The 20259-nt window shown below is 38.0% G+C and overlaps 3 protein-coding genes and 1 long non-coding RNA gene across 5 annotated transcripts; 2 read left to right on the top strand and 2 right to left on the bottom strand.

Annotated features, from left to right (window-relative positions):
* The first annotated feature begins 3247 nt into the window (after positions 1–3247).
* Positions 3248–11734, top strand: bokb (BCL2 family apoptosis regulator BOK b). 2 transcript variants are annotated; one of them, XM_063885393.1, is made up of 5 exons: positions 3248–3585; positions 4163–4456; positions 6126–6254; positions 9759–9922; positions 10702–11734. In XM_063885393.1, the coding sequence occupies exons 2-5, from the start codon at positions 4234–4236 to the stop codon at positions 10825–10827; spliced, it is 642 nt and encodes a 213-aa protein (XP_063741463.1). In that variant the 5' UTR covers positions 3248–3585; positions 4163–4233; the 3' UTR covers positions 10828–11734. The 2 variants fall into 2 exon arrangements, with proteins under 2 accessions (XP_063741463.1, XP_063741462.1); XM_063885392.1 differs by having other exon boundaries at positions 3255–3585; positions 4115–4456.
* Positions 11735–11937: 203 nt separating this feature from the next.
* thap4 (THAP domain containing 4) lies at positions 11938–15613 on the bottom strand. The gene is made up of 5 exons (XM_063885394.1): positions 15458–15613; positions 13727–13880; positions 13480–13589; positions 13058–13161; positions 11938–12924 (listed from the first exon to the last, which is right to left on the bottom strand). Exons 1-5 carry the CDS (start codon positions 15480–15482, stop codon positions 12808–12810), a joined length of 510 nt encoding a protein of 169 aa, XP_063741464.1. The 5' UTR covers positions 15483–15613; the 3' UTR covers positions 11938–12807.
* Positions 15293–20090, bottom strand: agxtb (alanine--glyoxylate and serine--pyruvate aminotransferase b). The gene is made up of 11 exons (XM_063885391.1): positions 19767–20090; positions 19307–19499; positions 18881–18945; positions 18638–18738; positions 18436–18506; positions 17974–18058; positions 17766–17864; positions 17568–17637; positions 16686–16781; positions 16424–16552; positions 15293–16068 (listed from the first exon to the last, which is right to left on the bottom strand). Exons 1-11 carry the CDS (start codon positions 20037–20039, stop codon positions 15961–15963), a joined length of 1290 nt encoding a protein of 429 aa, XP_063741461.1. The 5' UTR covers positions 20040–20090; the 3' UTR covers positions 15293–15960.
* On the top strand, positions 17682–20085 carry LOC134865720 (uncharacterized). Its single transcript, XR_010165989.1, has 2 exons — positions 17682–18756; positions 19788–20085. It is a non-coding gene; the product is annotated as an uncharacterized LOC134865720 (long non-coding RNA).
* Positions 20091–20259: the final 169 nt, after the last annotated feature.

The raw sequence follows: 20259 nt of genomic DNA, 5'->3' as shown, positions 1-20259 counted from the left end.
TTTTGTTTGTATGCAACTCAGGCAATATCTATCAAAAAGGTGTTGGTTTAAATAAGGGGTTTTATATTTTGTTGTTACTATTAATTGAATTCTTCTTCCCCTTTGTCTACCTTAAAGATCAACGAAAAGCAAAGCATGACAGAAACATTTCCATGTTTTGCAGTCTTATATGTTTTTGACCAAGATTGAATGTGAGAACCGGAGTCATTATCTCTAACCTCTTGGTCAGCTGTTTTTCATAGCTGCCATCACACTACATATTACAACACACTCCCTGTTCTTGTAGGTCTTGTGACCGTTTCACATTGGTTTAATATGTAAGACAAGGTTTGGCCAAATAGAATTTCTCAGATACTAACAAACAACAAAACAGCATAACATCCGAAGCACATAGTTCTCTGTCTAACTGCATAACCAGAGAATAGACAACAGCCTTGAGACATACCAGCTCGTAATCAATGAGCTAATTATCAAAAAATTTGACAGGAAAGATTCCTCTGGACTTTAAAGGCTGAGCTCAGTTGCTTAACATGAATGAATGAAGTCAGTCATCATGAATGTGGACATGCAATGCAGTCCTTTTTGAAAAAGCAGGGAAATTGTTTCACAAAAGAGTCACTAAGGCTTGTAAATCAACCTTTCAGTGATATATGTTTCCCTAGAGCTGCACTGCATGTGTCGTTTGTAATGAGACATAACTAGATTCCATTCAAGGTGTCTAATGTAGAGAATGTGGTGTTTCACAATGTGGTAATATAGTTGTCAACTGTAGCTGTGTTTCATTCATTGCAATACATTTAAAAATCAAATATATATTCTAAAATTATGAGATAACAATTATAAAACTGAACAATGGGTTATACATTTTGGTTTAGGACTTCTGAGGTATATATAATATAAATATATTTCATTTATTTTAGTTTGTTTTACTCAATGTTAACACATGATACATTTAATGACCATTTTACATAATAAATAATGTTGGTGAAATAGGCTAAGGTTTGAGCCTACACCTTTTCAGATCAGTATTTTGTTGGTCAATATTTCTAAATAAAAAATATGTCACTGTTGATTTATTAAATTTGATTTGCGTTTTTGAGTTGTATACGTATAAAATGTGTAAACTAAACTGATCTAAACTAAGCCAAACCATACTAAACTGAACTGAATTGAACTAAGCTAAGCTAAGCTAAGCTAAACTAAACTAAACTAAACTAAACTAAACTAAACTTCACTAAACCAAGCTAAACTTCACTAAACCAAGCTAAGCTAAACTAAACTAAACTAAACTAAACTAACTAAACTACACTAAACCAAGCTAAGCTAAGCTAAGCTAAACTAAACTAAACTAAATTAAACTGAACTGAATGAACTATACTTAACTGAAATATTACCTTAACATATTTATACTTACTTATAATATTCTGTACAACCTGTTATACAAACTAGGGATGGGTAGGTTGTCATTGTATTTGAAAATGTAGGTTTCTCATTAGAACAAATGAATGTGAATACTGACTCAAAATGGGGCGAGGTTTTCTTTACATTTTTCTCCAGGATCACTTGCACAACTCAAGCATAATCAATCTCTTCAGGCACAGGTTGTGTTTTATAAAGTATATATCAACAGGTACCAACTTTAAACTTTAATTAATTTCGGGACTATTAAAAATAAAAGGAGATTGCAGTTTAACCTGAATGTTGTTATAATAATGTGGTATTATTTTTAGTGGAAGTCACAGTGACACAAACATAAGTTTGAACAAGTAAATTGAGGTTTATTAAAATAATTATTATACTTTATATTGCTTTTAGTGTTTGAAGTCTTGCTCCACTAGAGGTACGATTACCACTGTGTCAAAGGTAAACCGGTCCCACAATGCTTTGTCAATCACCAACCTGGGGCTGAACATAACCTGTCAGTGTAGTCAGACAGATTATTGGTGTCTTTTCAGTCAAAGGGTTTTAAACTGAATTAATAACAGTATTTATGCAGAGCATTTATAGTCCAGACAAGCTTGTGGAGACTCTGCTGTCAGCAGAGAAAAATATCAAAAGGCAAAGGTTTATATTTTTATTTGTTTGGCATGATCTGTGTGAAACATGTCATTGCCATATTGAAAACAAGGATCAGACTATGATACAAAAAGTAAAAGTTGCAAGTGTTACAGTGTTATATTCATGCACCAATAAGAAGTTAGCTATGTTCCAAGACACAAACTAGTTATGACTTAATTATCAATTTAGTTTAGAGAAGTTAATTTTGTCTTGTGTTTTTGAATGAACCCCCGGGACCAATGGAAACAATGTTGAGCTCAACTGTAAAGGGAGTAACCGCGACACTCAGCGGCCAAATACTGAACTAACAACTAGTTTAAACTCATTGATATTTGGAGTAAAATCATTTTCCTTAATAATATGCATAATAATTGTGATACTTTTGGCAAATACTCATATCAGAAAAAGGGTTTGTTTTTCTTGTCGCATTAATAATAAAACATACACCTGATATAGAGGGATACATGTCTGAATGAGTCTTTAAACGTTGCTAATAACAGCTTCTCTCTTTTGACTGACCTTATTTTTCCTTTTTTATTACGTTACAGAATACATGAACAAATATTTTGAAAAAAACCTTTTTGAATTTTACTTAATAACATCATAAAACATTACTTATGGAGCTCGTAGTGGATAAACTTAATTTTATTTTGATTTAATAAGAAAATTACAAAACAATAGCTTCACATCTTTATACAACGAGCATGTAAAACCCGTAAAGCCCCAATTAAGTGTGTCTTAGTACTACATGAGCCGATCTATATATATCTGCCCTGCACGGGATTAAGGTGAGACACTTTTGGCTGCGGTAAAGAACTTGTTGCTCAGGAAGGTAATCATCTCGTCACACCTGCAGACTACACATGCACCAAGGAATGCCCATTTATGTTACTCACTTATTCCACAATTGTATACACTCGGCTTCCGTTTTTATAGGTAGGCTACAACATACGCACAGGTGTGGATACAGAATAATCAGTAATAAGTCAAATAAAAAATAAATAAAATAGAGCCAAAAAATAGTTTTTTTCCGAGTAGTTTTCACAGATTTGTGAATGAAAATACAGATGCAGATGATTTAGCTCCCCTGCCGGCCGTTGGAAGGTTAGTCCTGTTTAGTTTCTGGGAGGCAAGATAACAGGCATCAAACTCCTCCTCCGGGCTCTTCCTGACTTTGAATCAAACGCTCCTATTGAGCGCCAATAGGAAGGTGGATCTACAGGTAGGCGTCCTCTCCCTGCGTCCCTCCGATCAGTCTTTGCTTTCCGGCGAAACAAGTGGACGGATCAGACCATGAGCTCTTTGAGGAATGAGACCTGAGGCTAAACTTAGCCCGCTGCTTCCTAGATATCTGAAACTGTTTCTTTTGAGAGTAGACGAGCTATTTTCCTACGACTGTCTGGCTCTTCTAACTGGGATACACTTTAACATATCAGCTGGTGTTAAAGGTTTTCTAAATAATTAATTGGCAAACCATATTTATCACACCAGAAGCGGAGACATCTCAATGTGGAAACAACGTTGAAGGTAAGTATGATATTGCATGCAAGCTTTAAATATTGATAGGCCTACATCTACTGTTTAAAAAAAATGTATTCCTTTCATTATGTTGCACTGAAAAACGCATGCTAGGTGCATTTAAAAAAAAAAACGTGTTAGGCTTAAATTAGAGGGCTGTTGCTCTCAAACATGTTTCCCTTGTCATCTTGTGGTATCAGCTTGGTGTTGCATAACCCAAGAAATGTAGCAATATCTTGACTATCCCACCATGTGACTCACAACAATAACGCCTCCATCATATTCTTATGTAAGTTTCTGGTCTGATTTAGATTATCAGTGTCTGTATCCACCCAAAGTCCTTGTGAATGTAAAAAAAAAGTGTGTAGTAACAGCAGGATCAATCTAGATGCTTTCTTTTTTGCACCATTGTATTCAATAAAATTGAGTTTGTCTCTCAACCTTTCTAAAAGAAACATTTCAAACTGAATATATGTGAATCATGCATTCAACCAGTTATCTCTTTCCGCCTCTAAGTAATGTTTTTCTGTCCTTACAGCTGCCATATTGTACTCCTCGATAAACTTTGTTCCTCTGGGATTAACAGACAGCACGCTGAGATACATCTGATCCCAAGAGGTCAGACACTCTCTGACCCAGATAACCCTGCAGGAGGACATGGAAGTCCTGCGCCGGTCCTCTGTGTTTGCTGCAGAAGTCCTGGATGTGTTTGACCGATCGTTGACTGAAAAGGAGCTGGTGTCCCAGTCCAAAGCCTTGTGCAGAGACTACATACTGTCCAGACTCAACCAGAACGGACTGGGATGGTCCAAAACTGAACTCAACCTTTCTCCCTCAAACGCAGCACTTGCTGAGGTTTCTTTGGTGCTTCTCTGTCTTGGTAAGAAAAAACCTAAAGAACTGTTAAGTCTCAGAAAAAGTGAACTTCAAGACATCTTAGACCAACATGTGTACACATTCAAGGCCATAGTTGTTATTTCTTTGTGTACTTTGAACCTCCTATGACCAGGATATAGTTCAAATAAGACAAAGTGGTTTGTTCATAATTCTTTTAACTAGATCAAAAAAGCAAAGCACAGCTAACACTGCGCAGTAAACACTGAGCAGTAAAACTCACCAGAAAACTCCCTAGACACTCTTGTAATGGCAAAGTCTTGTAACACCTAACAAAAAAGTAAAAGCATCTCTCAGCGAGTCAAAAATGACAGTCTTAAGTATTTTTTGGGGGCATTTTGTACTTTTTTAATTTAATTTAATTTATACCTTGTATGGAAAGATGACAACGAGAGGTAGAGAGGTCAGAGGAAATTCTGGTTTATTGTCAATGTCTTAACCACAGACCACATGATTTTTTAAATATACCGATTAAAATAGAAAATGTGTTTATTTATTTTATTATATTAATTAAGACATTCTTTTAATCCAATAGATCCAAATCTGTACCGAAATTCCTTTAAAGTATGCCTGCTTGTTTAGAAAATAATTAACAAACAGGGGAAAGGTAAAAGATCCCTTTTTTGTGTTGCAACAAGAAATACAACAAGAGGAGTAAGAGAAATGATCCTCTTGCAAACAAAAAACATTTGGATTTTAAGACTTTGCAAAAGTTTGTTTGAATCCTCTTGGCAAAATGTTTTATCCCCTGGAACAGGACTTTACAGTACTGACAACTCTCAAAATAACATTTGTTGCATGTTTTTTTAGAGTATTTTTAGTAGGCTTCAAGATGATTGATAGACTTCGATGTTTTGTACCCTTATTGAGATCTCAGACGGAAGCCAGTGTGACGGTGATATCATCACTGCTCTTGGGTCAAAAGCAGAGATGCTAATCTACTTTTAGATAAAAGTAGGCTGAGAGCTGCGATGACTCAACAGAGCTAGAATAGATGATTGAAAAAACTTCAATATAAAGAACCAGAATAAAATAACTATTTAGTTATGACTTTAAATGATTTCCCCTAGTGCTGAACAATTATTCTGAATTTTATTGAAATATCGAGACTTCTAGTGCATTATATCCAAATCCCACGAGGCAACATATTTGTTAAAGGAAAAATATATGTCAAAATACTCTACTAAATTAAATGTTGGGATGCTGTCCCAATGTATATATTGTAGACTAAAGTCTTAAGAAAAAATCTCTTTGGGACCGATCCTTGCAAAAAGTCACAAATGCACAATCACTCATAATAACTGCAATATATAGAGATTTATTTATCCAGATTGTTCACCCCTTATTTCCACATACTGCACTGTTGATGTTTTTCAAATGAGAGAAAGTAATGTCTTTGTGTGTATATCTAGAACCAAATAATTACAGGTGGATGACTTCAATTAACACATTAGCTAAAGCACACGGTCCTATTTTCTGAAATATATACAAGTCTTTCTTTTAACATCCTAACCTCAGAGACACTCCACCAATAGAGTAAAATACTTTAAATCAGTGTAAAGGTTGTTTGAAGGCGTGTTTAACCAAGACATTTAAACAATTGGTTTACACAGACCTTTAATGCTTCTCTCTCTTATTGTGTGTCTGTTACCTAGGCGACGAGCTGGAGTGTATACAGCCCAGTTTGTACAGGAACGTGGCGCGGCAGCTCAACATCTCTGTTGCCATGGAGAACATGGTTTCAGATGCCTTCATTGGTGTGGCGACAGAGATCTTCTCAACAGGTACACGGCTGTTGCTGAAGGTGATGATGATGATGATAATGATGACGATATAGCAGACTGTTTGTTATCTAAACTAAACATAAAGGCTGTATTCGAAATTGCATACTAACTTACTGCATACCACATACTCAATCTGCTTGTGCTGCATACTAATCTAATGACTTAAGTATGCTAATACCAACAGACTGTTCACACTAAAGTATCAAGCAATATGCCCAAAACTAGAAAGAAATACATACTTTTAAATACATTTCAGGGTCTTACTCTGGTGACACATTACACACATAGTTTTATATATAGTTCCTTATACACATGAACACATGCAGCACATGCATTAGTGTGGCAGAGCGTCTGGGAACAGTTGGGGGTTTTGTTGCCTTGGTCAAGCAGTGCCCAGGTGGTGAACGGTTTTGTTTTATGGCAGGGTTAAGTGTTAAATTAGTTGGCTCCAGTACATTTTCATATGTAAGTTTACCCGTACATTTCTTGCCATTGATGGTAATGATTACGATTGATTATCATTAAGTCAACCAACTGCCTCGCAGCCATTGCACATTAGATGCAATGCATTTTGGGGTTTGTTTAGTGTCTCAATTAAGTTCAAGTACAAACATTAAGCGCAGTTGAAACTCGCTACCTACTTAATTCTCCGTCATAAGCAATATAAGTAGTATGTTGGTATCTTTATTCCGAACTGAGCTCTAAGTCTTCAGCCAGCACAGGAAGTGGTTTACACTTCCACAGAGTCTGTGACTGTTGATGAGGGCCGTTACTGCAATTTAACAGGTGTGACTCTGCAGTTTCCATCAGGCTCTTTTGGTTCCGAGGTGCTTTTAGTGAGAGCGAGTGGCTGTGAATCATAAGTAGGTGGAGTGAGACTTCATCTAAAAGCACATAAAAGCTCCCACAGATTTTTGGGACCTCTAAGTTTAGACACTGATTTGTTTTTAGTTTGTGGGTATGGAGTTTCATAAATTAGAGTTTTCTGCCTTATTTTTAGAACATTAAGATATTGTTCTTCTACTTAAAACCCGCCCTACCCACTTTTGGTCCTGAATCAGGTCTAAATATTTGATATACATCATAGTATAAAGAACACACAACCATATGCATATATTTATGCTTTTATGCATTCAAAACAGTGGAATCTGAGTTTTATCACAGTCCTCGTAACATCCAACATCATAGGTTTACTTTTAGTTAAATCTGCACTAAAAAATAACATTTGCAGTCAGTTTACCCCACCTGTATCACAATATATATTTCTTACAGCCCTAGGGATCAACTTATATTTTGATAAATATTATATTTGTTGAAGATTCACAAAAATGTACCACAGTCTATAAAAGGTGATGGAAAGTGTAACTAAACTTACTGTAATTGGTAGTTGGTCTGACATTCGGCATGTGTCACATGGTAGAGTAACCAAAATGTATTTTTGCTTTACTAAACTGTGAATTACACCCTGCGGTTTGATCTTCACGTCACATTGTTCTGATCTTTCCTCAGTCTTGGTCTTGAGAGATGCCTTTGGTTTTGGTTGGTCTAGTAAGGTCACAAAATTCTACTTGTTTCAAGTTGACTTGACATCAGATCTACTTTGTGCACTAAATAAAGTACCACTGACATTTTGAAGTATTCAAATAAAGAGAGTGACCCTCTGTCCTCAATATGGGCCTTTGGGAGAGATTAGAGGGTCTGGCCACAGTGTAGATTGTCATGTTTCCAGGAAAGATAAAAAATAGATTCTCTTTTTATAATTGTCATGCATTGCTAAACTTTTCCTTGTTTAGACGTCACAAGGGTGACATTTTTGGAAAAAGCGTGGGATTCCTTCTGAAGAATAACAAACTAGTGAACCCAGGCTGCTCCAGCCTTCTGGGAAGCTGTTGAAACCTGAATATAAATAGAAAAATGCATCTTAGTTGGCTTTTCCTGCTGTATGGAATTTGTTCTATAAAGGCTCTTTGTCATTCTTCACTATGAAAGAGCTTAACATGACCACAAGAAATGATAACCCAGTGAATCTACATATCAAACCACATGTTTATTTAAAGAGGTGGTTAAGTGGCCATCTGTACTGTGGTGTCCCTCAGTAAAATCAACACTGCTTGTCTCTCCTCCATCTATCTCTGCCTGCCTCCCACTTCTGTTCTTCCGCTTTCCGCCCTCCTCCAGCTTTATCCCTGACTATCTTGTCTCTATTCTTGGCCTGTTCCTCAGTAGGGAGTGTTAAGTGACGTGCTCTGACAGCTTTCATGGACAGTTATCTCATTTAATCTTGCCCAGAGCTCGCTCTATCCCCTGACACTGTAGGTCAGCCATGACAATGCATGCTGGCCACAGGAGACTAATGCCATTAGACCCTGCACTGCATCACTGACGGTCATTATAACATCCCAGCTGCCATGGAAACTGAACCTAGAAATGGCTCAATGCCATTAATTATCGGATTGTTTAGGTAGAAAGAAGGACAAAGAATGTTCCTTTTTCAGCTTTATGTCTCTGCTTCTTAGTGGTGAATGCGAAATCATTTCTGAACCTGTCGACCTCCTCATAGCAGAAACTGCGTCAGTGTTCGCCCACCTCCATGCAAAGGCAACAGACTTTTAAATTTATAACTGGCTGGAAAGACGTCTTATCAGCTACATTAATGCAAATGCTCTGGTTTGTTGACTTAAACATAGTATTATTTACAGTCTGTTTAAGTACAAAGTACACCAACTGCTTCATGTCAGGTTACAGAGTATGTAACAGGCTTTAAGGATAGAGGAGCTTCATAAGACTGGGTCATTCATTTTTGTCCTCTTTTGGAGACATCACACTGATGCCATTATTTCAACCACCATTACAGGTAGTTTATTTCAGTCCTAATGTACTGTGAACACACGCTTCCTGGACGTTTTAGCAATGTAACAAACATGGGGGTGTGACCAACATTACACATAGTTTCATTTCAAATTAGCAGGAGTTAAGAGGTCAAAATTACTTACTTACTTGCATTTGATAAAATGTGAAACAACAGTAAAACTGATGAGAAGAAAAAAGGAAAGAGCTTAAGTAATTTATTACAGAAACATCAATTCATGCAATGTAGTTTACAGTTACCAGAAATTATGCCAAGAAAGAAACACAAGCAAATGTAACAAAATCTGACTCTAAAACCTATTTTCTTTTGGTTCACATGTGGCTAGACTAGATGGGTGTTGACTAGGATTGGCACCCAAGAAAACAGGAAAGCAAAGTGTTTATGTTGGTGTAAATAAAGCAGTTTGCAGTTTGTTGATAACAGTCAGGAAATACTGCCTCTCTGGAGGGTAGATGCTCTAGGCTAGGCTTCTGAATATTGTAGTAAGATATTTTTTCAAACAACTGCTTTGTGAGTGCAAGACTAAATCACCGTTTGAATATCTAAAGCAAAATTCAGAGAAGGTCCTCTATCCATAGATGGGAAAAAAAGACATAAAACTTAACCCGGTGATGCATGTTCTGTTCTCGATGCAGGTATAACATGGGGTAAGGTGGTGGCCCTGTATGCAGTAGCCGGAGCCCTGGCGGTGGATTGTGTCCGACACGGTTACCCCACCACCGTGCACATCATAGTGGACAGTCTGGGACAGTTTGTCCGCAAGTTCCTGGCTCCCTGGCTGAAGAGACGGGGAGGATGGGTATGCGAAATTTCCATATCAGGAATTTTGTAGTTTGTGCACTAACTTTTGATGCGATTTCTGCATGATTAATGCTGCTGCATTATGATGTTACTGTGACTTTTGGTGGAAATATTTTGTTCAAATCAAACAAGTTAACATTTGAAAAAGTAAGAGGGAAAATACCCTGATTTCATCTTGTTTTCAGAGGTTAAAACGTGCTAAAACGTTCTGACTTATGCTGAAGCTACGTGACTGATATGTTATCTTTTTAATGGATCAGAGCTCAGTTTGCTTTCACAAGCTCTGAGTCAGAGGGGAGTTGCACAAAATAAGGAGCTCTATCAGAAAAGGCCCAGTTATGGGTTTGCAAATGTAACTTTTTCATACAGACTGTTGCTTCCTGTTGGCTGGTCTGATACAAATACTTGCAGTTCATTTGTTTCTATTGCCCTCTCTTGGTTAAAAGGAGTACAAAAATGTGCTTGTATAAGTTTTTTCATGATAAAATAAGATCAGATGTACTGTGAATCATTTGTTTTCTATAAGTAAAAAGAGGCAGCACCCCAATGTTAACAAAAATAAGGAAAATAATAACCTGGGCATAACTTTTGTGCATAGTCAGTTCACCTCAGAGCTTTACCTTGTGTAAATGGTTAATAGAAAAGTGTTGGCAAGTCTAGCTTTTATTTTCACCACTGGAGGGCTGCCTTGTTCCTAAATGTGTGTTGGGGAAGTGTTATCCCCCAATATGTGTAGGTTATTGAAGTCACATTTTTAATATTATTTCCTTTCATCAGGTGGAGATGACAAAATGTGTGGTAAAGAAGGATCTCACCCCTGAGCACCACTGGCTGTCATCTGCCATTGAGTCCCTGAAATATTTCCTCACTACAATGTATGTCTATATCATGAAGGAACCATGAATCAGCAAAGGAGTCATCATCATTGTTTTAAATGAGATTCAAAATCTCACACTCAATCATAATGGATGGGTTTGAGATGGTCTGTGCCTGCGTGCGGTATTAGTCTGTTGCTGAGTGACCATCGACAAATGTTTCATCAGCATCTTGTTTGTGTCATCTCAGTTTCCGATAAGGGATTTCTCTTCATCCAAAGAGTTGTCACTGTGATGTTTAAGAGCATAAACGCCATTGAAACAAGTTTGTGCCACTCCACCTCTTCTGCATACTTTCACACCGCTTACACTGATGCGGTTAAAACCTCCAGTGTTGTAACTGTAAAGTGTGATGGTGTTCAGGTTGAATGTGAGGTCTTTTGCACTCCTCATGCTTTTATTTGGTGTTGGAAAATAAACCTGAATATTTGGAGGGGAAAGCCACATTTGAAATGAAAATTTGTGCTCAGCTGGCTGGGTCTTGTGAGTTTTCGGAAGCTGGAAAGGCCTGCTATCACATGATGAAGGCAAGGTGTTTCAACAGCATTCACTTTGATTTACGCTATTGTACTTCACCAAAGCACAAGCAGTGTGTCTTCCCAAATACGACTAAAACTGCAGCTGCAATTCTACACATCGTGGGCCAAGAGATGTTGGGTCTCATTTTTGGCCAAAGAACTTAAGGACACAAGAATGGTTTGAACTGTATGCACATGTTTTGGTGAAATTGATTCCTTTTTTTAATCTGTAAAAAGCTGTATTTATGATTTTTATTTTGTATTTCAAATGACTTGAATCCACTGCAGTATAAAGACCACGGCTCTCCAGGATGATTGTGTGGTATGCTTGATGGTTGTAACTTTCAGTGTTAATTTATAAATGTGTCTGAATGTTTTTTTTCTAAAAAGCCATAATAAACTTGACAGAAATCTAAACACTTGGACTTTGTTTATTCTTTTGATACTACCCACTTGACATGTCATAGTGTCATAGACCAACGATCCTCCCTCGTTTACTTAAGGCAAAAAATGCCCCACAAAAATGTAGATAAAAGGACAGTATTAATATCATTTGCTGAATAAAACAGACAAGATTAAGAACATTAAGATATTAAAATAAATGAAAACAGTCAAATGAATTAAGTCAAATAACTTTAATGCAACCCGTGTGAGAACATTATTTATGAACCTGTCTATTGGCAGACATAAACCAATCTGAAACACATCAATGAAACTCTTACCATAACTACAATAACACTCATAGTAGCTCTCTCTGACTTTTTACACATAAACCCTTTTCATTCATCCCAGCAAAACAGCAGTTAATTTAGCTTTCATTTTAAACATAGTGCAATGAAAGTTAAAGACACGAGAAGACAGTACAACATTAGTTCAGCATTGCTTTAAAAGCTGACCAGCTCCAAGAATAAATATCCAGACAACAATATAACACAAGCACCTGTACTTACTCAAAGCCATTAAGTGCAATAAGAGATATTTTTTAATTAAATTGTCCCTGTGGAGTTTTATACCTCTAGTTTCTGGCTTAACTCTATTTCAGTAACCTAAAGACGATGGTAATGTGTTGAGATATACAGCAAAATGCCAGCAAAGGCAGGGAAGAAGGAAGACTGCTCGCCAGAAAACAAGGCTGTAAATAGGAGTAATATAAATAACTTGTTCTATGAGGAGGATAAAGTGCTTTTTTAAAACCTCATGAACACACACAAGGTGTTTTGGTTACTGAAATTGAATGTAATCACAACTTGTGTTTGTTCATAAAAAAACTCCACATGGCCTTTTCTATTTTTGAATATAACCCCACACATTTCTCACTGTACTGCCTGAATCCCAGTTATTATATGTAATGTAATAATGCACACCCTAACCCAAATAGTTTAAAATGATTATTTGACTTAATGGTGATTATTCGTCAAGACCTCTCTCAGCATTATCTAGCTCTCCTGACCAAAGTATTGCTATTATAAGAAGCCGAGCAGCCCGTCGGGTCATGATGACCGACGGTAGGTGATGTGCAAGTGCTGCATCAGAGGCTGGTTGTCTGTTGCCATGGAAATCGTCTGCTCCAGCCTCCCATCTGATCGGAGCTGAATCACTCGAGAAATCTGAAGAGTGCGGATGCAAAAATAATTTATTGAAAAAACAAGTTATGTTTTGTTGATGCTTTTTCTGACTGTGTGGGCACTGCAGTAGTTATTATCAATGATTAATGATGCAGGATCAGAGAGTCAGTTTTACCTTCTGCACATGCGGCTCTCTGGCAAAGGAGGTTCGGGCCAGCGCCTGGCTCTGCAGATTCAGCTGCTGCCCGGTCAGCTCCCCCTCCTCAATCTCCACTAGACCTGAACAAAAAAAAACACTGGACTCAAAACAAGTGCGAAGTCACAGGAAAAAAATCACTATATGCATTATTTTATGTTGAGTACATAAGAAAAAGGTATTACTCCATGTTATGTCTGGAATACGTCTTTTCACCAATGTCCTGAGTCACCTCATATTTATATATTCAATTTAAACTTCCAATTCCCTCAAAAAATACTTGCATATCATGCCTTTGCACATCTGAGTAATTTAAAAGTTACAACATATTACAGAAATACAAAAGAAGCCTGGTTACCAAAAACAGGGTACAGTATATCCATCAACATGTTTGTAACCACCTGAGTTCTGTGCGATAATGAATGCCACTCTGTTGGCTCCCGGCTGCATTCGAATGAAGCCACACTCCCTGTGCAATGGCTTTTTGGTGTCTGTATGGAAGGCGTTGAACCTGTCCAAATAAGAACGACAAACGATAGAACATAAAGTTTATTAAAAAAAAGAGTTGAGAGATTAAACCAGAGAGGACCTCAAAACACAGTTTTTCAGCTTGGTGTGACATTTCTAAATTCTCACAGAGTTACCTACGTGAAGTTGATGACTGGTTGTCCCACATGGCTGAAGTTCAGCATCTCTATGTAGCGGAAAGGTTTTATGGAGGGAAAACAGCCCTCACCAGGTTCATCCGACTCCCAGGTACCCAGAAGCCAGTCGAGGGGGAGGAGGGCTTGGTTCATTTCCACTGATGGTAAAAAAAACATTTACATTTAACTATCATGAAATAATATCATCAAACGCTGCATTATCATGAAAATATAGAAAAAATGAAATCAATATCAGGTGGTGTTGGGTGATATCACAAATAAAAATACACTTATGTAACTCAGCATATCATTAATTTTGAATGAAATTTCATACAATTGGGAGTAAAAAGAGCTGAGTTCAAACAAATGACACCTTAATTAAAAAACCTAGATACGAAATAAAATGGCATGTCTCAGTCATTTCTCCTTAACGTTTTTAAATATATTTATTCTTGTTTTTTCTTTCACTTTAATGCATTTATTTGTTTTCTGATCAAAGTGTAAGCTATCAGTCAATCTCAGTTATTAGTTTATCATTCACTTTTATGTAAAGCATAAAACAACTGTTGCAATTTATGCTGGAAATGTGATACAGAAACGAGAACCCTTACCATAGTTATACAAATATTGCCTGTACTGCATCCTTTTTAGGTGTGTTTTTATTATTATTTCCACTTCATGTATTTAAATGGTGTTATCCAAATTAATTTTATTAACATATTTTTGCTGACGATGTAGATGGATAGAATCGGAGGATGAAACCCTCTTTATTAGTCACATACATGCACACAGCAGAGCACACACAGTGAAATGTGTCCTCTGCATTTAACCCATCCTAGTACTAGGAGCAGTGGGCAGCTATTGTGCAGCGCCTGGGGAGCAATGTGGAGGGGGGGATTGGAGGTGTCCGGTGCCTTGCTCAAGGACACCACAGCAGGGCCTAGGAGGTGAACTGGGACCTCTCCAAGTAGCAGTCCGCCTTCCATATTTTCAAGTCTGTTCGGGGACTTGAACCGGCGACCCTACGATTCCCAGGCCAGGCCCCTACTGACTGAGTCACTGCTGGACACCTTTTACGTGGTAAAACGCAAAACACAAAATTCAGAAATTGCTGTAGATTGTGAAATACAGTGCCACCTAAATGTGTTTTCCTGCAAAAGGGAGGGAAGAAAATGTGGATTAGACGCAAAGGAGGGTCCTAATGAAAATGCACTATACAGTTTACTTATAGGGCTGCAGCTCTCCCCTTCTAACAGTAGGTGGCAATCGTGCGACGGTGATTTAGCAGACACCAGAAGAAGACGCTTCAGTAAATTCAGATGAAGGTGAATGTTTTGTTTAGCACTCACTGAAATAATATAAGTAACACTTTCCAAATAACACAGCAACATTTCGCAACATTTTGGTTCCCTGACCACAATATAGCCCATATAAAAGTCACAGCACTGAAACCACTCCACCTGTCCGCTGGTTTGTTTGCTGTCACGGAAGTTAGCTACTTTCGGTTTTCGAAGCTAAATGGTATCTTAAATGTAATGGCACGCTTGGTATAAAAACTTCAGGACACATGTAACGTTTGCACTTTAATCAATTTCAGTCAATTATTGCGCTAAAAAGCTACAGAATACGTCTTAAGTAACGTTATTGCAAGTTACCCTTTGATCACTGCGACATTGCAGCTTGCACCTACATTTTACATTGATTCTAATTGAAGGAATGTTAACCATCGTCCTACCTGTCTGATTTGCAGGACACGCCATTTGTAATCCCAACTGCAGTCAACAGAGTAGTATAAATCAGTCAGAAGTAAATGAAAGCATGCTCTATAATGTCACTCAATAATCTGCGGCAGTGTTGTTCATCACATTTATATACGGGAATCACAGAAGGGGATCCTGGGTAATGTAGTTGAGAAGGTTAAGCACATGTATAGACTTTTGAGCATGCTTTTGACATCGTAATGTTATGATGACACATTAAGGCAGGAGAATGGTTGTTTGATAAATTAAAGCACACTTTATTGACAGCTTTCAGTGCGCTGAGAGTGGAACATAATAATACCATCTTCTCATTTATTTCAAAACTAGTCTACTTCCACAAGAAAGGCACATGGCGGCCTTAGGTTTTAAAAAAATCTCAGCCATCAAAAACACAGAAACATCTTGAACCAATTTTTCTAGCATTTTTGGGACACTAAATGTTTGATTACTTAATGAATGGTGAGTGGAGAATGGTCTCTTAAGCCTTGCTCTTTTTACAGTTCTTCAGAGCGTCTGCCAGGGCATGCAGTGCCATGTCAGCATTGGTCTTCTCACAGTTGTATCCCATCAATCCAATCCTCATCACCTAATGAAACGAGAGGTGGAAAGTGAATTAAAATGACTCAGCAGGATGACTCAGAAGGCTGTAAAGAGAACCAACTGACAACATTGCTCTTGCTATAACTGTTGAAAGTGGTTTGATCTTAATGTTTATTTTTGAATAGAGTTAAAGGGAACAACATATTCTGAATGAAGCTATTTCCCTTGGTTTTGGTTATTTGGGGGGAACTAATTCAGTTTTTAGAGCATCCTGATGCAAAGATGCTGAGACTATTGGTCACATCTAGAATGGCTACCATAAAAGTCAGCTGATAATTATTTTAATGTTAAATGCATAAATGTGTCTCTACAGTGTTAACATATTGACTGCAAGAACTCACCATGCCCATGGAAGGACCAAGGCCCCCAGTCATCTCCATATGGTGGTGCTTCATGATGTAGGCCAGTAGCTCCCTCCAGTTGTAGCCTTCAGGGATGGCGATGGTGGTGACAGAGGGAAGCCTCAAGTCCTGCAGGATATGTCACAAAATTACTCTCTGGTGTAGTGCGGCGATATACAGAGCTCCAAACTGATTCTTGTTGTGTATCTATATTCTTTAGTGTTGTTTATCCAGCGTCTAGCTTTGTTGATTTCTGTCTCACCCTATCAGGAATGAAGAGCTTGAGGCCCAGGTCCTCCAGTCCTCTGTACAGGTAGGCTGCCACCTCCTTGTGTTTCTTCCAGGACTCCTCCAGCCCCTAGAGGGAGACAAAGATCGATGGAGGTACGTGACAATCAGACCAGAAGGTAGAGACACTGCCAAGTCAAAACTACTGCACTAATAGAGGCCAATTCAGAGGGCTGTGTGCTTTTTCTAGCAAAATTAAAACACTGCTTCTGCCTCAGCTTTTTATAAAATATAAAAAAGGCAGGATCTGATAAATACAACCTTTATTCTTCTCCAAGATCTTCATGTTGCTGTAGATAGAATCGGAGGATGAAACCCTCTTTATTTGTCACATACATGCACACAGCAGAGCACACACAGTGAAATTGGTCCTCTGCATTTAACCCATCCTAGTACTAGGAGCAGTGGGCAGCTATTGTGCAGCGCCCGGGGAGCAATGGGGAGGGGGGATTGGAGGTGTCCGGTTCCTTGCTCAAGGGCACCACAGCAAGGATAGGAGGTGAACTGGGACCTCTCCAAGTAGCAGTCCAATCACTTTCCTTATTTTTTCAAGTCTGTTCGGGGACTTGAACCGGTGACCCTACGATTCCCAGTCTAAGCCCCTACTTACTGAGAAATGCTGGACCTGGATGTATATTGATAGTTTGCTGTATGTTTTTGCTAGGTATTCTAGTTTTATTATCTCACTTGTGTTATTTTTTATTAAAATAAAATAAAAAACCTGGTATGCCCCTATCACAGCCCTCAATGCCCTATCCATTCCAAGCTGTCATAAAGACAAGTATAGTGTAAATGTAAATAAATATTAAGATCACATAGACTAAGATACTAAATAATATATATCATTTGCCTTTACCTTCTCAGCAACAATTGCCAGACTCTCTCTCAGGGCAAAGAATCCAGACACTGGACCGGTGTGGTGGTATCTAAAGACCAGAGCACAGGTGATAAAATATCCAGCACAATATAATTCCCAAAAACTTTTCATAACAGTAATAATACTACTTTCAGTTAAAATAAGGTTTTAGGTGGAATGAAGCCATTGTGGACTTACTGTCTCGCTAGTTGGCCATCACAACCCCAGTAGTTGGAAAGACATGTCATGTCAAATAGGTAGGATACTGGTTTTGTTTTCCTGTTAAACATCTTGTGGCTGAGAGGTAACAGGGAGACAAATAGATACTTGAATGGTCTAATAATCCTTGCAGTGGCTGAAATATATCACTCAAATGGACAGATGCATGCAGAAAGCTCCTGTTCACCATGCTCTGTCATTAAAGGAGATGGGTGCTGTGCCAGGAGGCGCGTTCAGAGCCTTCTGAGAACCAGTGTACAGGATGTCAATATCTGAAAGCACAATAAGAGGCAGATTACAACACACACAAGCACATTGTAGCAGCTGACAGAATGTAATCGCTTGTTATTCATTGTTTTAATTCTTTTTATTTTATTTGTTGTGCCAAAATAATACATATAAAAAATGGACTTTATGACCTTTCCAAAAATCAAGGAAAAAATGATTGAACAAAATGAATACTTAAAAATAAATAAATAAATACTATCCCTTTAGTGATTCAAATGAATGGCTGATAGTACTGATACATTTAGAAACTGATATACCTGTAATTGTAAATATTTTAGCGAACAGTATAATTGGATTTATTATCTGGAGACGACATAATATTTGTATTGGTGTAAATTGAAGATAATGATCATTGTCTTACTTTGCTTGTCCATAAAAATTGGGGCTGCACCAAGAGATGCAACTGTGTCAACCAGGAAGAGGCAGTTATGTCTGGGGGAGATAGGACAGTAAGCAGGGGGAAATATTATATGTTATTTGGTAATTTTATAAAATAACCAAATAACATATAATAGTAATTTTAATGACATTAGCAAATAAGGAAGATAACTTAGGAGGCTTACTTTCTGCAGATGTCTCCAATGCCGTCTACTGGGTGACAGAGGCCAGCGGAAGACTCTCCATGTGTGAGGAAAAACAGGACAGGCTTGTGTTTTTCTATGGCCTACAGAAAGATGTAGAAGTGAGTTTAATCACATACGTGTTCTTGTTATTCAAGGAAGTCGCATATAATCTCATACAAGTTATTGTTGAGGGATTACAGATGTTAGTTGTTTATTCTTGTTTAAGTAAGTTATAATGCCTACCTGTTCAATTTCCTTATTGCTGAAATATCCTCCAGGTGTTTTTACCATTCTATGTACATTAGCACCTAAAAATATACAAACAAATGTCATAATTTGTAAAAAGATAGAACGGTGAAAGAAGTAATCATTTAATCCACTTAAGTTAAACTAGAACTGCTACAGTTTTTAAATAGTCTGTATTTATGTTTGCTCAGTTGTAGTAGAGTATCAGACGTAGCAGAACATAGACATGATTAGATTAAAGTACTTTAAAACTTTACTTAAGCACAGTACTTGAGTTTCACTTTGTTACTTTCCACCACTAGAGAGATAGATTGGTAGATGAATGCATGATATAATGCTGGAGTGCACAATCCGTGTAAACTTTTGTGTATGTTCTTTAGAAATCCAATTGAGACGTGCGTAAAACCTTGCTTAAAGACGTACCCATTCTTTCTGCAATTTCTGCGACCCGTTCTCCCCATATTCCGTTTATGCCAACGAGCACGCTCTCTCCGGGCTCTACCGTGTTGAACACTGCACACTCCATGGCCGCGTGCCCGGAGCCGCTCATAGCTATAGTCATGTTGTTCTCTGTCTGAAAGATGTACTGGATCCCTCGCTTGATGTCATTCATGATCTGAAGGATAGAAAATACAAAGTTTACAAATCTCCTTTAATTATTCAGTTAATGTTACCAACCACTTGAAGTGATTTCAGTGAGTGTATACGTTATGCAGTTGGCCATGGGCTATTGATTCTTGATATTGTAGAAATATCTATTTGGTAACTGTATAATGAAATCTGAAAAAAAGAAAATTAATTGTTAACATGTATATGTAATATAATAATACACGTTCAACTAAAACGTATTCAGAACCTATTAAAGTGAATATTGAGCGTTTACCTCATACATTTCTGGATGCAGGTGGCCAATTATCGGCCTGCCCTGTGCGGCTAAGATACGTGGAGGAACGTTTGAGGGTCCCGGTCCAAACAAATAACGCAGTGGAACCTCCAGCGGCCGGAGCATGCATGCCGGCGGTGGGATGGAGACCGTAGACATGGAGCGGTCCAGTCTGTGCAGCAGAGGCGCGCTCCTGGCGGCCAGCTGACTGTCGAGGGTCGCTGCTGCCTGATGGGCAAGCAGCGCGCTCCTGCTGAACAAAGCCCGCTGCATGACTGCTACTGGTTCCTGAGAGGCCTGCTCCGAGTGACTGAGAAAATGAACCTGACCAGGAGTTTTAGGTAAATATTTAAAACAAACAGGTCTTTGACCTGTTGGCCATGGGGCGTTGTGCCTCCCTTCACAGCTGAGCTAACCCTGCCCTTTAGTTAAGGCTCAGCAAAAGAGAAAAAAACAATGGTAAATCAAGTCAAAGTATTATACCAAATGGAGA

The sequence above is a fragment of the Eleginops maclovinus genome, chromosome 6 (genome assembly GCF_036324505.1).
Source record: "Eleginops maclovinus isolate JMC-PN-2008 ecotype Puerto Natales chromosome 6, JC_Emac_rtc_rv5, whole genome shotgun sequence".
NCBI classification, from domain to species: Eukaryota; Metazoa; Chordata; class Actinopteri; order Perciformes; family Eleginopidae; genus Eleginops; species Eleginops maclovinus.
The sequence above is the reverse complement of the archived record's forward strand: the minus strand, read 5'-3'. Positions and strand labels throughout refer to the sequence as shown.